An 18571-nucleotide genomic window follows, 5' to 3' on the forward strand; every position below is an offset into this window, starting at 1 on the left:
ACGTATAAGGGCATTTTTGTAATTTCACCTAACAACTCTCAGAAACAAAACATGTAATATATAAATGAAATAATGACCCATATAAGGGCACTTTGATCATTTTCATTTAAAATTGCAAATCTATCCAATATATAGAAATGAATTTCTACATTCAACAAATTATATGAAAAATATATTAGATGAACATATATAGCACATAAACACGTTAATGATAGAGATAAATCTCTTTCACTTATTGTTAGGACATTGCCATAACACTTTAAAACAAAAAGAATTAAAACCGTAATTTGAATTTCAAATTTCTTTTTGCACCTTAAAGTAATGGGTTAAATACTTTTCGGTCACTGGGTTTTACACGAAAATTCAATTTGGTCACTGAGAAAAATATTTAGCCAAATTGGTCACTATGTTTTCTAAAGTTTATAATTTATAAACATTTAGTTATCCCCCGTTAAGTGCAATTTCTATTTTTATTTTTTAGGAAGCACCTTCAGTCTTCTCCCCCTAATTCAATGAGTTAGGGTATATTGTGCTATTAAGGTTTAATAATTCAGGGAAATCTTGGGTTGAAATCAAAATTGTGATGTATAAGGAAAATAAAAAGGCCAAACCAAATTGAAATGAAATGAACAACTTACCAATATATTTTGGTGCTCTTGCTCTATTACCTTGATTATGTCTCCTTGCCATCCGAAGTCACAATACGGTTCTCACGCAATCGATTCAGGCTTCAATATAACATCCAATTTGTGACCTTATACCTCACAATTTTGATTTCAACCCAAGATTTCTCCCAATTTGTTAAACCCTAATAGCACAATATACTCTAACTCGTTGAGTTAGATGAAGAAGAATGAACGTGCATCTTAGAAAAAATAAAAATAAAAACTGCACTTAACGGAAGATAGCGAAATATCTATAAATTGTAAACTTTGGGAAACACAGTGACTAATTTGGCTAAAAAAATTCTCAGTGACCAAATTGAATTTTCATGTAAAACTCAATGACCAAAAAGGTATTTAACCCTAAATTAATTAAAACATCATATTCTACAGTAGTTCTAGGTATAAGGTTATTACACTTTATATATGCGAATTGGAAGATATTTTTTATGAGGTTTTGGTTAGATTTGTTTTAAGAAATCGATGATAATTTTATAATTTATAGGAACTTCAAAGTTTCTTTGTTACGTTATAAATGAACTTTGTGCATGTGTTTCTAAAAGTCCATTTCATTTTATTTTATTTTATTCATAATTTGAGCCCCTATATTAAATATAATAGTGAATCTCCCATTTTACTTTTCCCTGATGAAGCATTGTTGGGCCTTTGGCTCTTATAATATACCGATGCATTTAAAATAGTGCTCTGGAGTTTTGGGCAACTGTTTTGTCCGAGGCATCCCATCTGCTTATTTATATTGAGGACCGTAGTTTATTAGTCTTGCTACCATCTGCTTCATATCCCTCTCCTTATATATACCCAAAACATGGAAGAGGTTTGGTTGGAACCAGTAATAAGCCTATTCTATTTTATCCTTGTTCCACCTTATCCTTCAGATCCAAACATGCCCTTAATAAACAGTCAAAACGTACGGCCCCACAGTAATCAGTAAGTACACAGTTGTATTTTTGTTAAAAAGGGAAGTTTCGCATTTAATGCTGGTTTACGCTTTTCGGTGGTTTTGTTCGTTGCTTGGCTCCCTCGCGCTCCCTTTTCCATTAGAGCGTACTACGCATAATACCATTTCGCCTTGCGCTCCAAGTGTTCGTCGAAATGCCTGAGCCATGCTCTCCTCCACCACCGCTGCGACCCACTTGCTCGTCTCGCCCTACTCCTTCCCGAATTTCACCCCTCACGCATTTCCTTCGATTCTCTACGTCGTTAATTCAAGAACCGCAAGGAGGCAGCAGCGTCTGAAGGCGATGAGCTTCGTTTCGGTTAGAGAAAGCGGATGTTCTTTGTGTTTAGGGTTTTCAGAGTTTAAGAAAGGAGCGTGTTCTGGGTTTGTGAGGCGATGTAAAGATTGGGATAGAGAGGGGGATTTCACCTTGGAAACTGAGATTTTGGAGTTCATGAAGAGCTCCAAGAAGCCTGGGGCTTTTCCGAGCAAGAAGGAGCTTCTTGAATCTGGGAGAGAGGATTTGGTTGATGCTATTGCGAGGAAAGGTGGTTGGCTTTCGTTGGGTTGGGATTTGGAAGAAGAAGAAGGAGCTCAAGATAGTAATTTTAGGCAGTGGGATTCGATAGTGGCTAAAGAAGGCGAGAGCAGTGCTTCGAGTGGCAGTCTAATTGGGGCTTCAGGCATGGTTTCTTCGTTTTCTGATGATTCTTCTCAAGCAGCGTCGTCGTCTGGTAGATCACTGTGAGGATTCTATTAAAACGAACTTGTTGAAATTTTAGATTTGAATTAGTCGCTGGTAAATTTTTGTATTCGTTTTCTATATCTTTATCGAGGACCAAGAGATTGACTTAGAGTTTTACTTCTACTTCCATTAACCGTGATGACATCTGCAGCGATGGCTTGCTTAGGTTTTGAAAAATCAACTGGGAATGAATAGATAATGGAACCTTATTGACCCCATACTGTTATAAGAACTCAAGCCTTGATTCTTTCTCTCTCTCTCTCTCTCTCTCTCTCTCTCTCTCTCTCTCTCTCTCTCTCTCTCTCTCTCTCTCTCTCTCTCTCCATGATGAGATAACGAGATTTGATTAACTAAAATAAAAACTGCATTGCATAGGACAAGATTTCCACTGTTCATTGATTCCCCATTTTCAGTGATTATATCAAACATTAGTTATTTGGGAATGGGAATCAACTAAAGTGTTTTTCTTTTATATGTGTAGAGAAGCTGCTACAACAGAGGATGATACTGGAATCGAGGGAATATTGAATCGATTGGAGAAACAGAGAAATTTGACGTTTGGATTTAATTTGAAAGAAAAAGAAGACGATGTTTTCTTCCCAAGTACTTACAAGTTTCCCGAAATCTCAACTGATGCGGTAAGTTTGTTATATTATTTTAACATTGTTTGTGTCTTTTGGTGGGGTGATAGTTTAGGGGAAAACATTATGCAAAGCTCTAATTTTCCCTTGTTCACTTAACACATACTTCTATATACCTTTATGGTGGTTAGATGGTATTAAATTCTTAGAATTGAATTGCATTTTTTGTATCTTCCTTTGTGATTTCGTATATCTGAGATAAAATTAAATTCTAATTTATCAGCATATGTTAGTGAAACCAAAACTATATTTTGGTCTTTCCAATATCAAGTTGTTCATACCATTGAAACTTGAAAGAGATGATAACAATTATGTCTGAACTCTCATGAGTGGCAGTCATCATTATTACAGCATCTCATGAAAGTGATTTATTTTTTAAGAGTTTGATGTGATTAAATTCTTTGCATGTAGAACTTCTAAAACATAACGTGTGATGCTTGTTACATTGTAAAAGACAGTTGCTGGCCTTGTTAGAAGCAGCAGACCTGCATCATTGAACCCCAAAAAAGCCATTCTTAATGATTCAAGAGACAAGCCTAACCACAACAGATCTCTTTCAGACATTGATGTCCTAGCAGACTCACCAAGACCAGAAATGTGGAGAACTTGGAGCATCCAGAGGGCTGGATTTTCAGATCAGGATTTTGAAGGTATTTTATATTTACTTGTTTTCACTTTTCAGCGGCTCTATGGTTAGATAGTTTGGTTAAAATGACCTTTTGACGTTGATGTAATGTTCAGCTGCTGAAATTTCTTATGATAAAATGAGAGGGCCAGAGGATGTTTCAAGAGAAGAAATATTTCAATTAAGAAAGGGTGCTAATGAACCTGATCAAAGGAATAAACTGAATTCTCATCAGGAAGAGATCAGTCACAAGCAAATACGTGATCACATTAAGTACCTTGAATCAGAGCTCTCCTCTGCACTTCGTTCATTGAGGAATAGATCTGATGAAGCTGCTTCACAGGTGGGTAGATCAGTCTTGATTATATGAATTTGCATGACTACTTCGAAATTTTGACTCTAAAGTTTTACCAATATGTTCAATTTCATCTATGGTCTCCAAGTTCTGTTTGCATTCAGGTTCTCTTGGGAAGCATTTTCATACTGTGATTGTGTTTTTGGAGGATTTGGGAATTATATTATACCCATTTTATATTTTTCATTAGGTTCATGAAAGCTCCTCTGATGATTTTCGGAAGCTTTCTGATGCCTGGGAGTTTCAGGAAAATGAGATTATGCATGCCCAGGACAAATTGCGTTCGACACGTGCAAAGTTGGCTGTTTTAGAAGGAAAGATGGCACTGGCAATAATGTATGCACATTTTCTGTTAATTTAAAAACAAGAATGTAACTTGCTTTACAATTGACATCTTGCCCACCCATGCCAGTGCAGCGCAAAAGACTGTGGAGGAGAAACAGAGAAGGATAAATGATGCTCGTAGAGCCTTACAACTTCTTCGTACTGCTTACATAGTTTGGCCAAATTCAGCCTCAGAAGTGCTCATTGCTGGATCATATGATGGTTGGACCACCCAGGTATGATCTCTTCTTGAATTGATTAGTTAGGTTGAATTAATATTAGCGAATGTCCGTTCTCCTCAGTTAACATTACCAATGTTGTTATTTGCGGTGACTGGTTACAGAGAAAGATGGAAAAGTCCAGTACAGGAATCTTCTCTTTGTGCCTTAGGTTGTATCCGGGCAGATATGAGGTTAGCTCAGTTTTGTTATTTTCTGGTCATACTTTTAGTGTTTTACATCGTTGGGGGGCCATTGAGTAATGTGATTTCCTGACCAGTTTTCACCTTGCATTTCAGATCAAATTTGTTGTTGATGGTGAATGGCGGATTGATCCCTTGCGCCCTATTGTTCACAACAGTGGATATGAAAACAATGTCCTGATCATAACGTAAGACACAGGAGCCCGGCAAGCATAAGAAGATATTCTAATGATGAATTTAGCGCAAGCAACAGTTGTTTCAGCGAGCGTCCCCCCTCTTCTTCTTCTTTTTTTTTCCTCTTGTATCATAGGTGGAGTAGGTGGTAGATTTTAACTGATGTGATTCTTTTGTCAGGATTCATATGTAATACCATTGGGTGCCTGCTTTCTAATTCATGTAAAACCCAAATTATACATTTGTGGTAATTGATTCAATGAGATTTTTTTTTTTTTTTTTTAAAAAAAAATTTTCAGGAAATGTTCTTAATTATAACCGGAAGACCGATCTCTGGAATATAACTTTGGGTTTGATTCCTGAAGGACAAACTTAATTTGAAGTTCGCAGCATTTTTGTTTTCTTGTAAGGAATGTTTGTAGCTTAATTAACAAGCACAATGGCGGCAAAGCTAAAATTCTCTGTTGTATAAGAAAGTTATTGTCCAAATACCACAACCTGTAAAACAAATACTTACACAACATGAAACAGATAAAGCTCCGGTAATATGATTGTACTTGCTCTCTTGGAGCCACAAGTTCAACTCCTTGAGGAAAAATCAATTTATATCGGTGTCCATTTCAGTCAGCATTCGTAAGTAGGGTTAACCAGCCTGAGAAGGGCGACACGAAGTTCTTATTGCAATTGTAAAACCACTGCCACAGTAAATCTCAATTAAGCTGGCTTCTTTCCGAAATTTGTGGCTGAGACTCACTTCTTGAGGACTCGTTTGATCACTTATATTTCCCAAGCCAAGCTGACCATGTTCACCCCATCCCCATGTCTTAAGTACCCCATTCTCTGTTACAATAGCAGAGTGCTCAGCTCCAGCTGCAATGTGCAGAGTTCTACTCCCTTCAAGCCCAGGGACTTTCTCCAGGACAACTGCTCTTGAATCTGCTCTTGAATCTGCCAATGTTCAAAGAACCACACATGTAATCAGCAGAAATCACAATTTGACCACGATGATCATTCAGATATAATCAACTGCAGTTGTCTGCGCCTGCCCATTTAACTTACCAGAAAAATCCAGTTTCCTTTTTCAAGGGCAAGTAGTGTATGGAACAGTTAATTATCACTTAATGAATACATGTTACTTTGTGAAAGAGTTTTAATAAATACATGTTACTTTGTAGACTAAATTAGATGCATTACCGGCTGAGTGCTTGACTGGAGTCATTTTATCAGGATTACTAAGGACTCCATGGTGATTTCCACCAAACATAAAAACCTCTCCACCTGTTTAAGATATCCAAGGCTGCTATTTAACAACACGATATCGTTTCACCAGGGAAAATGAAGAAATTTAATAAATAAATGAATAAACAGAACTGGTTAAAACATGAAATAAATGCACATACCAGTTAAAACTAAAGCATGATTCCATCCAAGAGCAATTTTGGTAAAGCAGAATGATGTAGGTAAATGCTGTGGCGTTTTAGCACTTAAAGTGTCGCCAAACCCTCTTCCCCAAGTGTACAAATGCCCATCAGCTAAGGTAATAGGCAAGAAAAGAAAACGACAATCAGGAAAACAATTCACTGAGGCAACTAGTGTTTCCATCGGTACTTGCGGTAGGCTTCACAAGCTTCTTTACTACGTGAAAACTGTGGACCATGACTAGCATTGAAAGTTCTTATCTCTTACATGGACTGGATCGTTTTAAAGCTACAGTTCAAGACATCCATCTTACAAGCAATGTGATCTGCTTTAATGGCCAAATCAAGAAAAAATGAAAATTTTCTGGACTCACCAGATAATGCTGCACTATGATCTCCATTTGCAGTGATGCTAGCGATCTTTACACCTTCAAATCCACAACTTCGTTCAGGAAGACTAACTAAATTGATTTTATCCTTGGCGATACCCAGTTGACCACGCTTCCCAGAACCAAACCCATAAACTTCATCTCCTGAACCACCTGCACTATATTAATCTTAGTTGTGGAAACTTAAGCTGGATGGTAATGATTAGGCATACACTTCACACATCATATACACTAGGACAAATGGGCTATATTGACTGAAGGAAATGCCTTATCTTGTAATACAAGCATGCCACGGAGCTTACACATCCAAATAAAACGGCATCTCTACATTAAAGCATTGCATCTGCCAGAAACATACAAGATCATCCTTGCAATTACCTCTCAGCAAAACAAGGGAATGGCGCATTCCACATGCTATCTGTTCCACGTGCTTACTAGCAAAGAAGGAGACTTTGACAGGGTAGCAATGTAACCTGTAATCGCCATGCCCGAGCTGACCAAATGTGCCGTCTCCACATGTAAAAAGAGCCCCTGTATCTGAAAACAACCAAGACAAGACCAAAACCAGAAAAGAGTTGAGTAAGCCCCATACTTCAAGTTGTCTTCCAATTAAACACACCAGAACCAGATATATTGACAGTGACACAGACAGTGCAAAAGCAGTAAAAGCAGAAAAATTGAAGTAGGGGGAAATCTAAAATTGGTTTTTTATGCTAATAATACGGATACAAACAAGCATAAAAATATCAGCACAGACTGTAACATCAACTGCCTGAATATACCTGAAACGAAACCAGAGTGGTTCCAACCAGCAGAAACATGAGTAATGAAGTAGTTGTTCAAAGACATAACAAGCTTGGGATGTGGACTATTGACCGTATCAGAATGACCCAGTTGACCAGCCGTGCCTCTTCCCCATGTCAGTACCTTCCCACCTGCAAAAGGAGTCAGATTTTTTGGTTCCCAAGAAAGAAAAAAAGAAGACTGTTTATAATATTAGATGAAAGAAAGGAAGAGACCGGAGGTCAAGGCAAGAACATGAGCGCCGCCGCAGGCAAGGAAAGAGATGGGTCCGGCGGAGGAGAGAGATGTGAGGTGAAGCAGCTGAGGGAGGAGCTCGTCCTGCAGCTTGCCCGTGCCCAGCTGCCCGTCCGTTCCTGCCCCCCAACTCCATATCTCTTGCTCTCTTCCTTCTTCGTCTTCTTCTTCGTGCTTCACTATTTTCCCTTCTTCATTCTCTTCCATTATTACGATGCTCTCCGCTCTTCCCTTTTAAGTTTCAAGTTTCAACTCCACTGAAATTTCTTCTGCTTTCCGTAAAGTCTGTTAAGGTGCTCATCATTTGGGCTCTTTGGGCTCCGACTCAAGATTTTTGGGCTTGGACATGTAGATTCTATTAAGTTGGTAAACCGGATAGCATTTGATAGCTTTTGTTTACAATGAAAAAGATGAACCTGAACTTTCAGATTCTTCACTTCTTTCCCCTGTGTATTGAGTAGTCCAAGAAGAAAACTTGGTACGAGTATCATTTATTCTTCCCAATATTTCATTACTGTAGTCCAAGAAGCTTCAACTTCCAAAGGCAAACTGAGAATCTCAAATTCAGCCTCAATCCAACCCACTTGTGATGAAGTTATCAAAACCAACACAAACATGTTTGAAAGAAATGCAATCCCATTCGCAAATACAAGTCACAACAACTAGATTGTTGAAGTAATAACAGAGTAAATTCACAACAGATGGCTGCTTGATTCATGGAAACAAAACAACACACAAAATCAGAAACCAAAGAAAAGCAACATTGGATTCACGACCAAACATAAAAACATCAACCCTTTATCTAAATAACTTATACAACTTTGAAGTTTGAAGTACCTAACTCCCGCAGCTCCATACCAACATATTCTTCCATTCCCAACTATATAAACCAAAACCCAATGCTAATGTTACAAACTAATCCTCCAAATTCCAAACAACTGACTATGAAAGTTACAGAATGTCATCATAAGCAACGATTTCTCTGGCTTTGGCAGGCACATCCAATGCTGAAGAACCATCAGCAGCAGCAACTCTGGGGTTCACTATAGCCGAAGCAAGCTTGTTGCCTCTACCATGTCTCCTCAGAGGCACCTCAGCCCTCAAAAGATTGGAATTTGAGGATGACCCATTACTAGAATCTCTGTTTTCAGCACCAACTCCAACTCCTTTCCTCCATTGGGCAAGTGGGTCTGTTGCCCAAAGGACCTGCAACTGCAACAAAAACCCAAATTTCAACCAACTTTGCTAAAATTCGAAAACCCACAAAGAAAAAAAGAAAAATGCAAGCTTCTATAGGCAATTGAAGGGAAACTTAAAAAGATTACCTTTTTAGAGTCGAGGGTAATGCCAAAGGAGGGGTCGAGGGAGGCGGCAATGGCGGCTTCAGCCGAGTCGGTGGCGCGGTAGGTGACGTAGCCGACCGCATCGCGGTCAATGCGGATGCGAGAGATGGCTCCGTATATTTCGAACCGGGACTTGAGGTCTAGGACGGAGCAGTCTGGCGGGAGACCTGTAATGACAAGAGCCGGCGGTGGCGGCAGCTTGTAAGTTGGCTTGTCGAGCTCTGGTTCGGGCTCGGGATGAGGAGGCAGGGGACGACGGCGTTTCCATCCGGAGGCGGAGGCGGGGACGTGGCGGGAGAAGTAGGGTTTGTCTCTCTTCCGGCTCATGGTTTTTGGTGAAGAAAATTGGGGGTATTGTGTTGTGTTGGTAGATGTACGACTTCAATTCCCGGGTTGTCGTTCATATACTGATATGATATCATATGAGTTCGGAGTTTGACTGTCTATGTGGGTTGACTATTTTCTCTTTACTCAATAAGGATTCCACCATTCCTTTCGAAAATAGAAAATAAACTTGTTCACAAAAATAGGAAAAAAGAAGTTACACAAAGCTCATTATTGTATAAGAGCATCTTCAATTGATGTGTCAAAAGTGTTACATAAACATTTAACATTAGAAATAACATCTCATATCACTCCAATCAATGTGTCAAAGCTTATGTAGAATGAAGGCTGGAGGTTGATATATTATTTTTGACATTCTAAAAGCAAGATGTTAAATGAATATTTTATTATTTTTTCTTTTCTTTTTTTTAATTAAAAATAAATCAACACTAAAATGTAATTTAAATAATAATTTAATTTGACATATCGGATAAAGTGTAAAGCTGTGTAAAATGTCAAATTACCACATCCGTCATCAAATTTAAATTTGATGTATGGTATTTGGCATCTCCCTTGGAGATAGCGTTCGAAAACAAAAAAAAAATTCCTTTTATAGTTGCAAAGACATTTAAATTTGACGTGTATATGGTGCTCCTTGTTATGGGTATTTTTTTTTCGTGTTTAGTTACCCTTTTTTTTTTTTTAAGTGTCCTTTTTGCTTTTATTTTTTTTGTAAGTGTCCTTTTTTTCTTCTTGTATGGGAGTGAATCAAACTGTGAATCTATCATTACCCTACCTAACACATTAGCCTCCTCTATCACCACTTGGCCAACTCCAACGGCTTAAAACTCGCCCCCTTTTTAATCGCTTCTTCTCAAAAAAAAAAAAAAAAAAAAAAAAAAAAACTCGCCCCTTTGTTTTGGTTTGTACACCAATTCTTAACATCTTCCCAAGAATCTACTGTTCCCGTAAATTGCAAAGACGGGGAAATGAGACAAGAAAAAAGATTTAAAAGAAATGAAGGCAAGTACCAAGTCTCTTCACGGACCATTTTATTGTTGCTTCACATTTTTAGCCCTACCATAAATCCAAAAGATCGTAACCGCATCTCCAACAAGACCTTGGTAATCCCTCCATACTTGTTGTCTTATGCCGTTTAAGCCTCAATGCTCATCTCAACCTTAGCCATACCCGAAATCTTACGATAAAAACCCGAACTGTAAACGAAAGCAGCTCATAGTCTCCATCCACTTTGCAACATTTTGATGGGTGCTTTGAAAACCTTGTTTGGAAACAGTAAATTTTCAGTGAAACTACCATTCACAAATCCACAACAGAAAGCCCCCAACACATCGGCTCGCAAAATTTCTATCAGACACCTAACTCGGAGACACAGAACATGAGCTGACAACCCATCAATTCTCCAACTTCCCATTTGCAATGGCTCAATTTTTATCAGCATCAACATCACCATTAACATCAAATTTGTCTCTTGGAAAGACCCGCTTCAGATTTTCACCAAAACATGGCCGCCCCTCCATTGCCCATAGCATTCAACCCCCATTCAATTCAAATGCAGACTTAAATTTCCAAACTTTGTCCCCTTTAAACCCTCTTTTGGCAAATTCACCCCTTTCTCACGCTGCAACAAGAGTTTCTTCACATGGGTTTCTTGATAAAGATGAGAAAGATGATATTTTGCCAGTCTTTGAGGAACGGCCAGTCAAATTTGTCTTTTGGGTTTTGGTTTGGGCCTCTGTGTCCCTTGCTTTGTTCGCAGCTTCTGGGGATGCTAATGCCGCAGCAGCTGCTGCTGCTGATTCCATTAGAGCCTCCAGTTTTGGCCTGAAGATTGCGAGCGCCCTTCGAGGCTCAGGCTGGCCTGATGAGGCTGTGGTATTTGCCCTGGCTACGCTTCCTGTGATTGAGCTTCGTGGGGCTATTCCTGTTGGTTACTGGCTGCAACTCAAGCCTGTTATGCTAACCGTTCTATCCGTTCTGGGGTTAGTCTTTTCCCTCTGTATCCGTATTTTGATATTCCACTTGATTTTTGTTGGATTTTTTTTTTCACCAATGCTCTTTTACAACTTTGCCTTCGCTGTTCCTTTGTATCTGTTTGATAGAATATGCCTGCATATGGTGATATTAGAGCAATGGGCTACTTTACTTTTAAACAATTCATCCTTCATTCAGTATTTTCCTAATGCCCTATTTGTCTTTTGCCCAATTTTGATCAAAAGGGTGCTTCAAGTTTCAGTATTTTACCTTCCTATGTATTACATTGTTGTGTCCAAGGTATATTTTGCCATGATTAAGAGAGTAGTTTAATTTTCTTTCATGAAATTAACAAAGTTTGGGACTATATATATCTGTGGGAAGTAACAAAGTTTAGGACTATGTATCTGTAGGAACATGGTTCCTGTGCCCTTCATCATACTTTACTTGAAGAGATTTGCATCTTTCCTTGCTGGAAAGAACAAGGCCGCAGCTCGGTTCCTTGACATACTGTTTGTGAGAGCCAAAGAGAAAGCTGGCCCTGTAGAGGAGTTCCAATGGCTTGGTCTGATGCTGTTTGTGGCTGTGCCTTTCCCTGGAACAGGAGCATGGACAGGAGCCATCATAGCTTCCATTCTTGATATGCCATTCTGGGCAGCAGTATCTGCAAATTTCTTTGGTGTTGTATTGGCTGGGCTTCTAGTAAATTTGCTGGTGAACCTTGGTCTCAAATATGCAATTATCACTGGTATTATCCTCTTCATTATATCCACATTCATGTGGAGCATCCTTCGGAACCTTAGGAAGTCTTTAAGCTCATCAAGCTGATATGACATTGGAAATTCTTGAAGTAATCCAATCCCTCGCAAGGGTTAACTGATGATCTTTGAATTTTGAGATTGTATGCTTTCGCTACTCACTTTCTACATGTTTATCCCTATCAATGCATATTTTGACTCAATACACAACATTTCTGTAGAAGATGTATGAATGCTTTGTGATTTCTGAAACTTGAATGTGAAGCAATATGAGATGAATCTCTCTCAAAGAGGTTATGGTAGCATCGTCACAGCCTCATACCTATGTATCTTGTTCCTAGTTTGGTCATGGTTTGGAGTAATTAAAGTAATGCGTCCTCCTCCTCATTTCAAACAACAGAGCCGAGTTGTTATGTTGGATCTGCAATGTGCTTGCAGTCGGATTAAGTTTTTCTTGTCACTTGATGAACATCTCTCATTTTGTTTGTGCTAGTTAAACCACAATGGATGGTTCACCTATGCTGCTCTCCAAATAAATTTACATGGGATATGTTCAATCATGAATATCATTCTATCCCCTGTTATTCTAAATCTATTTCTTCAAATGTTGGTAAAGAATTCCAAATGTACTGATCTTATGAACTTGTTAACATATGCTTCAAAGGAGAAGGATTTGCTTTCTGATAATGAAGCGATTGTCCTGGCTAACACCTTTGAAGAATGCTCTTGTAAAAGCTCTCGTAGAGATACTATGAAATAGTATATGTTTGTAGATCCTCTCCAGTTCTTGATATTTAGTCTTGTTTCGTCAGGGTACATCCTATGCCAGCTGGCTTTGTGGAAGGGGAATCCATCTTGGTGTCTTTTCCTATTGGGCTTAAGATTGGATGGTTTTTTTTTTTTTTCTGATATTTCATTCCTCTCAGATTTTCTGAAGTAGAGTCGTTCTATAGTGAGAGCCTTATATATAGCCCTTAGGTGAGTTCTTATCTCTTAACTATTGGATCAGGCTAACTAATTTGATGTCCAACAGTTAAGAAATATAGCCTCACTTATAAGGCCCTTGTTATAGAATTCTTGTTCTGAAATGACCCACATTTTCATATAGTGGATTAAACTAGCGCAAAGCCCACCTCTTGTTTCTCATTTTTCAGCTGAAGGGCACAGCCCATTTTTAACTATGGGCTATGGACAACAACATTTAGACCTCGTTTGGTAAACTGATTGACTTAGATTAGATTGAAGTTGAGTTCAAATCAATTCTTATAAATCACACTCTTTTAAATGGTATTTGTAAAACACAATATGTTAATTAATAAGTCTAATTATGTTCATCAAACTTCGCATGAGAGGTTGGGTAGGCTAATATACCACACTCTTCGAATCAGCTGACGAAGAAGAAAGTGTGGGTAGGCTCGTGGTTAGTAGGACCCACGAAAGAGACCGCACACGAGTGACATCATCACCCAGACCCAGAGAGTGTGAGGTTGGTTGGTTGGATGATCAAGAGCTGACAGTGCTGTCTCAATACCAACAAAAGCCCATATCCCAGTCCCGGGGCCCAACTGCAATGCATGACCCGCCCCATTACATTCTTATCCTGCTCTGTCTCTACCCTCCTCTCCTGGAACAGAGACTGCGTAAAGGAACCCTTCTGCAGTGGGGACCAGCCCTTTCCAAGCTTTGCTCTCAGACCCACCATGGGATTATCGCCACGTTGCATGCATATCTGTATATACGGCCCACATGTGGGCCCGGCCCATTAAAAAGCCATCCCGGTGCATGCTCCTGCGGTGTGGTGGCATGCTTGGATACTGACACGTATGTGGTGGATGTTCAAGCCACTTCCGATGGTTCCGGACGAATGCGATTGTCTATTTCAGAAATGGAATGGGATTTTTGAGATCGTCAGTACTGTGTGGTTTGGGAGGAAATATCTAGAGTTGATGTGGCCAGTCCAGAGGCTGTCCCCACGTGGCATAACTTGCCAACTATGGACTTGTGCTTTACTTGTAGGTTTGCTCAAGCCATTGAAAGATGTGAAGCAGAGGCCTAAGTTGTAACATCTCACACGGAACATATGGATGGATGGGTGGTGGTGTTGCTTGACTGAATTATGCCTTTTTATCTCCTTTTTGTGATTGAGAATGTTGGTCGTGACAAAATTGGTAGAAATATGAGAGCATGACCAACCCGTTACCCGTCCTTCTAACGGCTATAATCATAAATTCAAATTATAAATAAAGTTTCACTGTGAGAAGAAAAAGAAAAGCTGTTCCAAACCCTTCTACAGATGAAATTTGTGTATCCCCAATGATTAGAGCATGTCTTCAAATACTCCTACATGTGTGCCTTAACTTGGAATTGCTACTGGACCCTGCAACAAGAATCAAGAGCATGCAGTGCACTTTTGCACTCTTAAAAGTCTTGAAACCCAATTTGGTAGAAACAGAGCAAGACTTTTTTTTCTTTTCTTTTTTTCAGTTTGGCCACAAAGAGAGTTCAACTTTGGTGGCAGCATCTTTTTAGCTCAAACTCTGTAATTTCTACGCCCTCCTTCCAAGTTGATGACGCAACTAGCTGGGATCAATTTTAATAAGCAGCACAAAGAGAAATAACCACATAAAAACACGGTTGAAAATTGAAATTCAAGCATATTTCAGTCCAAAATGAAGAATTTCTACTCTGGGGTCAAATCAATGTTAACAGTTTCTTTCTCTTCCACCGAATAAAGTTGAAATTTAAATTTTCACATCAAAGCAAAGGTTCTCTTTTCCACGTGAAGTGTGACAAACCAGTTAGACTTCATCTCTCAGAAGGTTTGCTCCAATTTTATATTTGCCCATGGACCATGCATGATGCAATCCATATTCCATCAAAACAATTAAATATAAAAACAGAGCCCCATCTCATGTTATTATAATATACACCCATATCATAAGAGTGTGTTTACATATCGAGGGCACAATTTCTTGGGAAATCCAAACTTGCATCAGCAAGATTTTCTGTAACAGAAGCAATCTGCAGGAAAAAACAAACTTTGGTTTAGAGAAAAAAAAATTACATATGAGTATTGAGATATTTAAAGCTTTAACGTAACCAAGGTGTCAACATCCCCAATAAGCTATCGGGGATTTGTGGGTCGGGGGTGGTGGTGTCGAAAAGTCATTGCCAATCACACACGAGTGATTGTCACTTGAAGATGAAACCATACCCAAAAATTTGACTTTTTCTTTTCTTTCTTTTATATTTTTACCATCTTTTGCATATGCTTCTCTGTGTTCGGATTCAAACTCAGCTTGTCACGCTGCTATTAAAATATACTTGTCTTGGACGTTACTTCACAAAGATGTAACATTCAACACATTAATTAACAGAGCAAAAACATTATGATAATCATCTCTCTCTCTCTCTCCTTTGGAGTGAGTGTGCTGTGTTGAGCAAATATATTCTTCAGAGGAAATCCAAAAATACAACAATCTTGACAGATAATTCTGTATTACTATATGCCAAGATTTCTTTTTCACTGCAGTTTGATTATTATTATTATTATTATAACAAATTAACAGTATTTGGGAGCCTGTGTATCTTATTGCATAAGGATCAATTTAAAACGCAGATTATCATATGCAGCAACATCAGATTTCCAGAATATGCATTAAGATACGTTACTTAATAAAATGCACTCAAAACCCCCACGACTTCTAATGCATTTATGAAGGGAACAAAGCTTACCAACTTTTGTTTTCTCTTTCTTTCTTACTTGCACTCAAATCCCTAAAGTTCTCATCTTTTTGCGTGGATATTGTGTCTCTTTTTTCTTTTTCTTTTTTTTTTGTCACTCTGGATATTGCATCTTTGGCTCGTAGCCAAAAAAAACTATGTCGTCTCATAAACCCGGCAAATCAAAACATAAAACATATGTGAACGTGCAAAATAATTGGATTTATTGCTAGTTAACTTAACCATAATTACAACTGAGAACTTCACATTTCATCACAGAGAAATATAGCAGTCTGTCAATGTGAAACATGATAATCTCTCTCTCAGTAAGGCCAGAAACAAAAGGGCTGCTGATCTTCCATAGGGAACACAAAATTATTAGAACTTGCGGGCGGCTCATCATAGCAGCTATCTTCAAGTTTTAAGTAGGGTGGGGGCAAAAGGGTCCTGCTGAGATCATCATCTTCATCTTGTGAGAAATCCGACTGTTCAGCTGGTTCAAAGACATGAGAAGAATCAGCAGGCTCTAACAACGAAGAATGGTTTTCAGTGCAATGTGGGCTATCTGAGTCAAAAACATCACTTTTGGCAGAACTTGCATCCTCTTGCTTGCATACCACCATTGGCACATTATCAGAAGCTGCTGCATTTGGAGTTGCACTTTGGGGATTTACATCGGATGAAATAATATTGTTTGCATCATGTAACTCCAGATTTCTTTTTCCAGGCTTTCCTTTATCTTTCAAAATCAACATGTCCTTGAGGGAATCAATCTGTTCACACAAAGGAAAAATTAAACCATTTACTATTTTCTGAGTCAAAAGAGTTAACAAATTACTCAAATGAGGCATGCTGATCATATTGAATTTATTTACCTCATTCTTCAAACTTCCGTTCTCCTTGAGGAGATTGTCATGATCAGCCTTGAGCTTGTCAAAGCTAGCTTTCAATGAGTCATACTCCTTCTCCAGCTGTTTGTTCTTAAACCTCGCCCGCCGGTTTTGAAACCAAATTGCAACTTGGCGAGGCTGCAAGCCAAGTTCTTTTGCAAGTTGGGCCTTCCTCTCTGGTTCAAGCTTGTTTTCTACCTCAAAGTTCTTCTCCAGAAACTGAACTTGATCCACCGTAAGCCGCCTTTTCTTTCCTGGTTGATTAAGGCTTGCATCATAATCGTCATCCCCATTTTCTTTATCAATCGGTCGGAAGAATGACCTATCCAAGGAGTCTTCTCCACTTGCACTTTCAAAATGAACCATTGAATTTGAACCTGGAACAAAAACAAGGATCACCCAAATTTTAGACGGCCACACCTTTTTCAAGAACTCAATAGTGTAAATTTCAGATAAGCGTATTCGGTGGGGTTTTCTCTATATATCTTTCTTCTATTGATGAAAGTCTCCCCATTTTGTTTACAGAGAGGAACTGAAATTAGCAACTACAGGATGAATTCATTCCAGAACAAAAAAACAATTACAAACCAAAAAAATCTTACAGAAACGCAATAGAATATTGTGAGAGTTTATGCAAAAAGCTTCAAACTTTCTACTTAGCATGCAAAGAGCTACAAACTTCCAATCTTAGCATGCAGAAAGCTTCAAACTTTCCATCTTAACATGTTGGTCAAGCAGATTTACCCTGTTGATCAACCGAAACAGGTAACAAATAGTCGAAAGAATGTCAAAGATCCAGAATTTTTTTCAAGTAGTAAAAAAGTTCTGCCAAAATTCGAATTTTACACATTAAGTAACATAATTCAAAATGGGATGAGCGAAAGTTTCAAGCTTTACAGTGATCAATCTAAGAGCAACGAAATATAACCAAAGTCAAACGAGAAAACCCATTAGTTTGAATAGCTGAGAAAGGGAATGGAAAAGGAAAAAATGAAAAATGAAAAGAAAGGCAACAATCCCAACAAGAATAAAAGCATCAAACAGATGGACAATAACTAGCTAGCTCAAAGGCCCGAGAACCAACAAATTAAAAAAATGCAAAGCAGATATAAAATTACCATGAAAAGAGGAGGAAGAAGTGGGAACCCAAATTGACTCAAGAACGTCAGAAGAGCAAGGGAGCTTTTCGTTTTGGAAAATAACATTCATGTCTGAAGCACTGTAGAGTTTCCCACCCGCCATATATTTATGTGTTTTATGTATTTATCAATGTTGTGTGTGATTGAATTCCCAGGGGCTTAAAGGGACATGTGTTGGCTTCAATCTAAGGATTACGGCGAAAAGAGCTTCTTGTGAGAATTACTGTAATGTGGAAAGTCTGAGAGAAAGTAGAGCTCACACCCATCACTCAGTGACTCAGAACAAGTAGTAGAAGCAAACGGCTTAGATGAAGAAACAGACAATCAAGCAGAGAACGGTGACATCTTGGGTTTGTATGAAGACGATGAAGATGAAGAAGAAGCTGGTAGAAGAAGCTTTTGCTACTATGGGATTTTTTTTCTTTCACCCCTTGGCTACAGCTTTTGCTTCTATGGTTGGGAACTTGTGAAGGCCAGAAATTTTAAAACATTGGGAGAGAGAAAGAGAGATTCTTCCCTTGGGGGTAGAGCTTGGTGGGGTTATAAGGAGCTTGGTGAAGAGACAGGAGGCTTTCTTTTCTGGGAGAGAGTTGACAGGTTGGATAAATGACCAAAGTGCCCCATCTGTTTTCTCTTCTTATCCAACCTG

At 38.7% G+C, this 18571-nt stretch overlaps 4 protein-coding genes across 5 annotated transcripts; 2 read left to right on the top strand and 2 right to left on the bottom strand.

The window, feature by feature from the left end:
- On the top strand, positions 1485 to 5179 carry LOC18793159. Of its 2 annotated transcripts, none has more exons than XM_020553988.1 (8): positions 1485 to 2364; positions 2847 to 3003; positions 3461 to 3656; positions 3748 to 3974; positions 4234 to 4322; positions 4399 to 4546; positions 4654 to 4722; positions 4828 to 5179. In XM_020553988.1, the coding sequence occupies exons 1-8, from the start codon at positions 1787 to 1789 to the stop codon at positions 4921 to 4923; spliced, it is 1560 nt and encodes a 519-aa protein (XP_020409577.1). In that variant the 5' UTR covers positions 1485 to 1786; the 3' UTR covers positions 4924 to 5179. The 2 variants fall into 2 exon arrangements, with proteins under 2 accessions (XP_020409577.1, XP_020409576.1); XM_020553987.1 differs by having other exon boundaries at positions 1487 to 2364; positions 4177 to 4322.
- On the bottom strand, positions 5346 to 9508 carry LOC18790820 (ultraviolet-B receptor UVR8). The gene is given in 9 exon segments (XM_020553989.1): positions 5346 to 5853; positions 6100 to 6183; positions 6306 to 6437; positions 6698 to 6865; positions 7091 to 7249; positions 7495 to 7976; positions 8226 to 8246; positions 8706 to 8962; positions 9076 to 9508. Coding segments are annotated over 9 exon segments (1953 nt in total). The 5' UTR covers positions 9421 to 9508; the 3' UTR covers positions 5346 to 5548.
- LOC18793852 lies at positions 10352 to 12489 on the top strand. Its single transcript, XM_007224061.2, has 2 exons — positions 10352 to 11420; positions 11826 to 12489. The coding sequence occupies exons 1-2, from the start codon at positions 10858 to 10860 to the stop codon at positions 12238 to 12240; spliced, it is 978 nt and encodes a 325-aa protein (XP_007224123.1). The 5' UTR covers positions 10352 to 10857; the 3' UTR covers positions 12241 to 12489.
- Positions 16093 to 18571, bottom strand: LOC18790532 (homeobox-leucine zipper protein HAT5). Its single transcript, XM_007225010.2, has 3 exons — positions 17902 to 18571; positions 16769 to 17160; positions 16093 to 16666 (listed from the first exon to the last, which is right to left on the bottom strand). Exons 1-3 carry the CDS (start codon positions 18023 to 18025, stop codon positions 16217 to 16219), a joined length of 966 nt encoding a protein of 321 aa, XP_007225072.1. The 5' UTR covers positions 18026 to 18571; the 3' UTR covers positions 16093 to 16216.

Source organism: Prunus persica, chromosome G1 (genome assembly GCF_000346465.2).
Source record: "Prunus persica cultivar Lovell chromosome G1, Prunus_persica_NCBIv2, whole genome shotgun sequence".
In the NCBI taxonomy this organism is placed as follows: Eukaryota; Viridiplantae; Streptophyta; class Magnoliopsida; order Rosales; family Rosaceae; genus Prunus; species Prunus persica.

What these genes read in the sequence shown, in the direction of transcription:
- LOC18793852 (XM_007224061.2), top strand. Translation starts at nt 10,858, where the DNA reads ATGGCTCAATTTTTATCAGCATCAACATCACCATTAACATCAAATTTG. An exon ending in ACCGTTCTATCCGTTCTGGG is followed by an intron (nt 11,421 to 11,825) that starts GTTAGTCTTTTC and finishes ATGTATCTGTAG; the next exon opens with GAACATGGTTCCTGTGCCCT.
- LOC18793159 (XM_020553987.1), top strand. Translation starts at nt 1,787, where the DNA reads ATGCTCTCCTCCACCACCGCTGCGACCCACTTGCTCGTCTCGCCCTAC. An exon ending in TCGTCGTCTGGTAGATCACT is followed by an intron (nt 2,365 to 2,846) that starts GTGAGGATTCTA and finishes TTATATGTGTAG; the next exon opens with AGAAGCTGCTACAACAGAGG. An exon ending in TTCAGATCAGGATTTTGAAG is followed by an intron (nt 3,657 to 3,747) that starts GTATTTTATATT and finishes TGTAATGTTCAG; the next exon opens with CTGCTGAAATTTCTTATGAT.
- LOC18790532 (XM_007225010.2), bottom strand. Translation starts at nt 18,025, where the DNA reads ATGGCGGGTGGGAAACTCTACAGTGCTTCAGACATGAATGTTATTTTC. An exon ending in TTCTTCCTCCTCTTTTCATG is followed by an intron (nt 17,161 to 17,901) that starts GTAATTTTATAT and finishes TTTTTGTTCCAG; the next exon opens with GTTCAAATTCAATGGTTCAT. An exon ending in ACGGAAGTTTGAAGAATGAG is followed by an intron (nt 16,667 to 16,768) that starts GTAAATAAATTC and finishes TTGTGTGAACAG; the next exon opens with ATTGATTCCCTCAAGGACAT.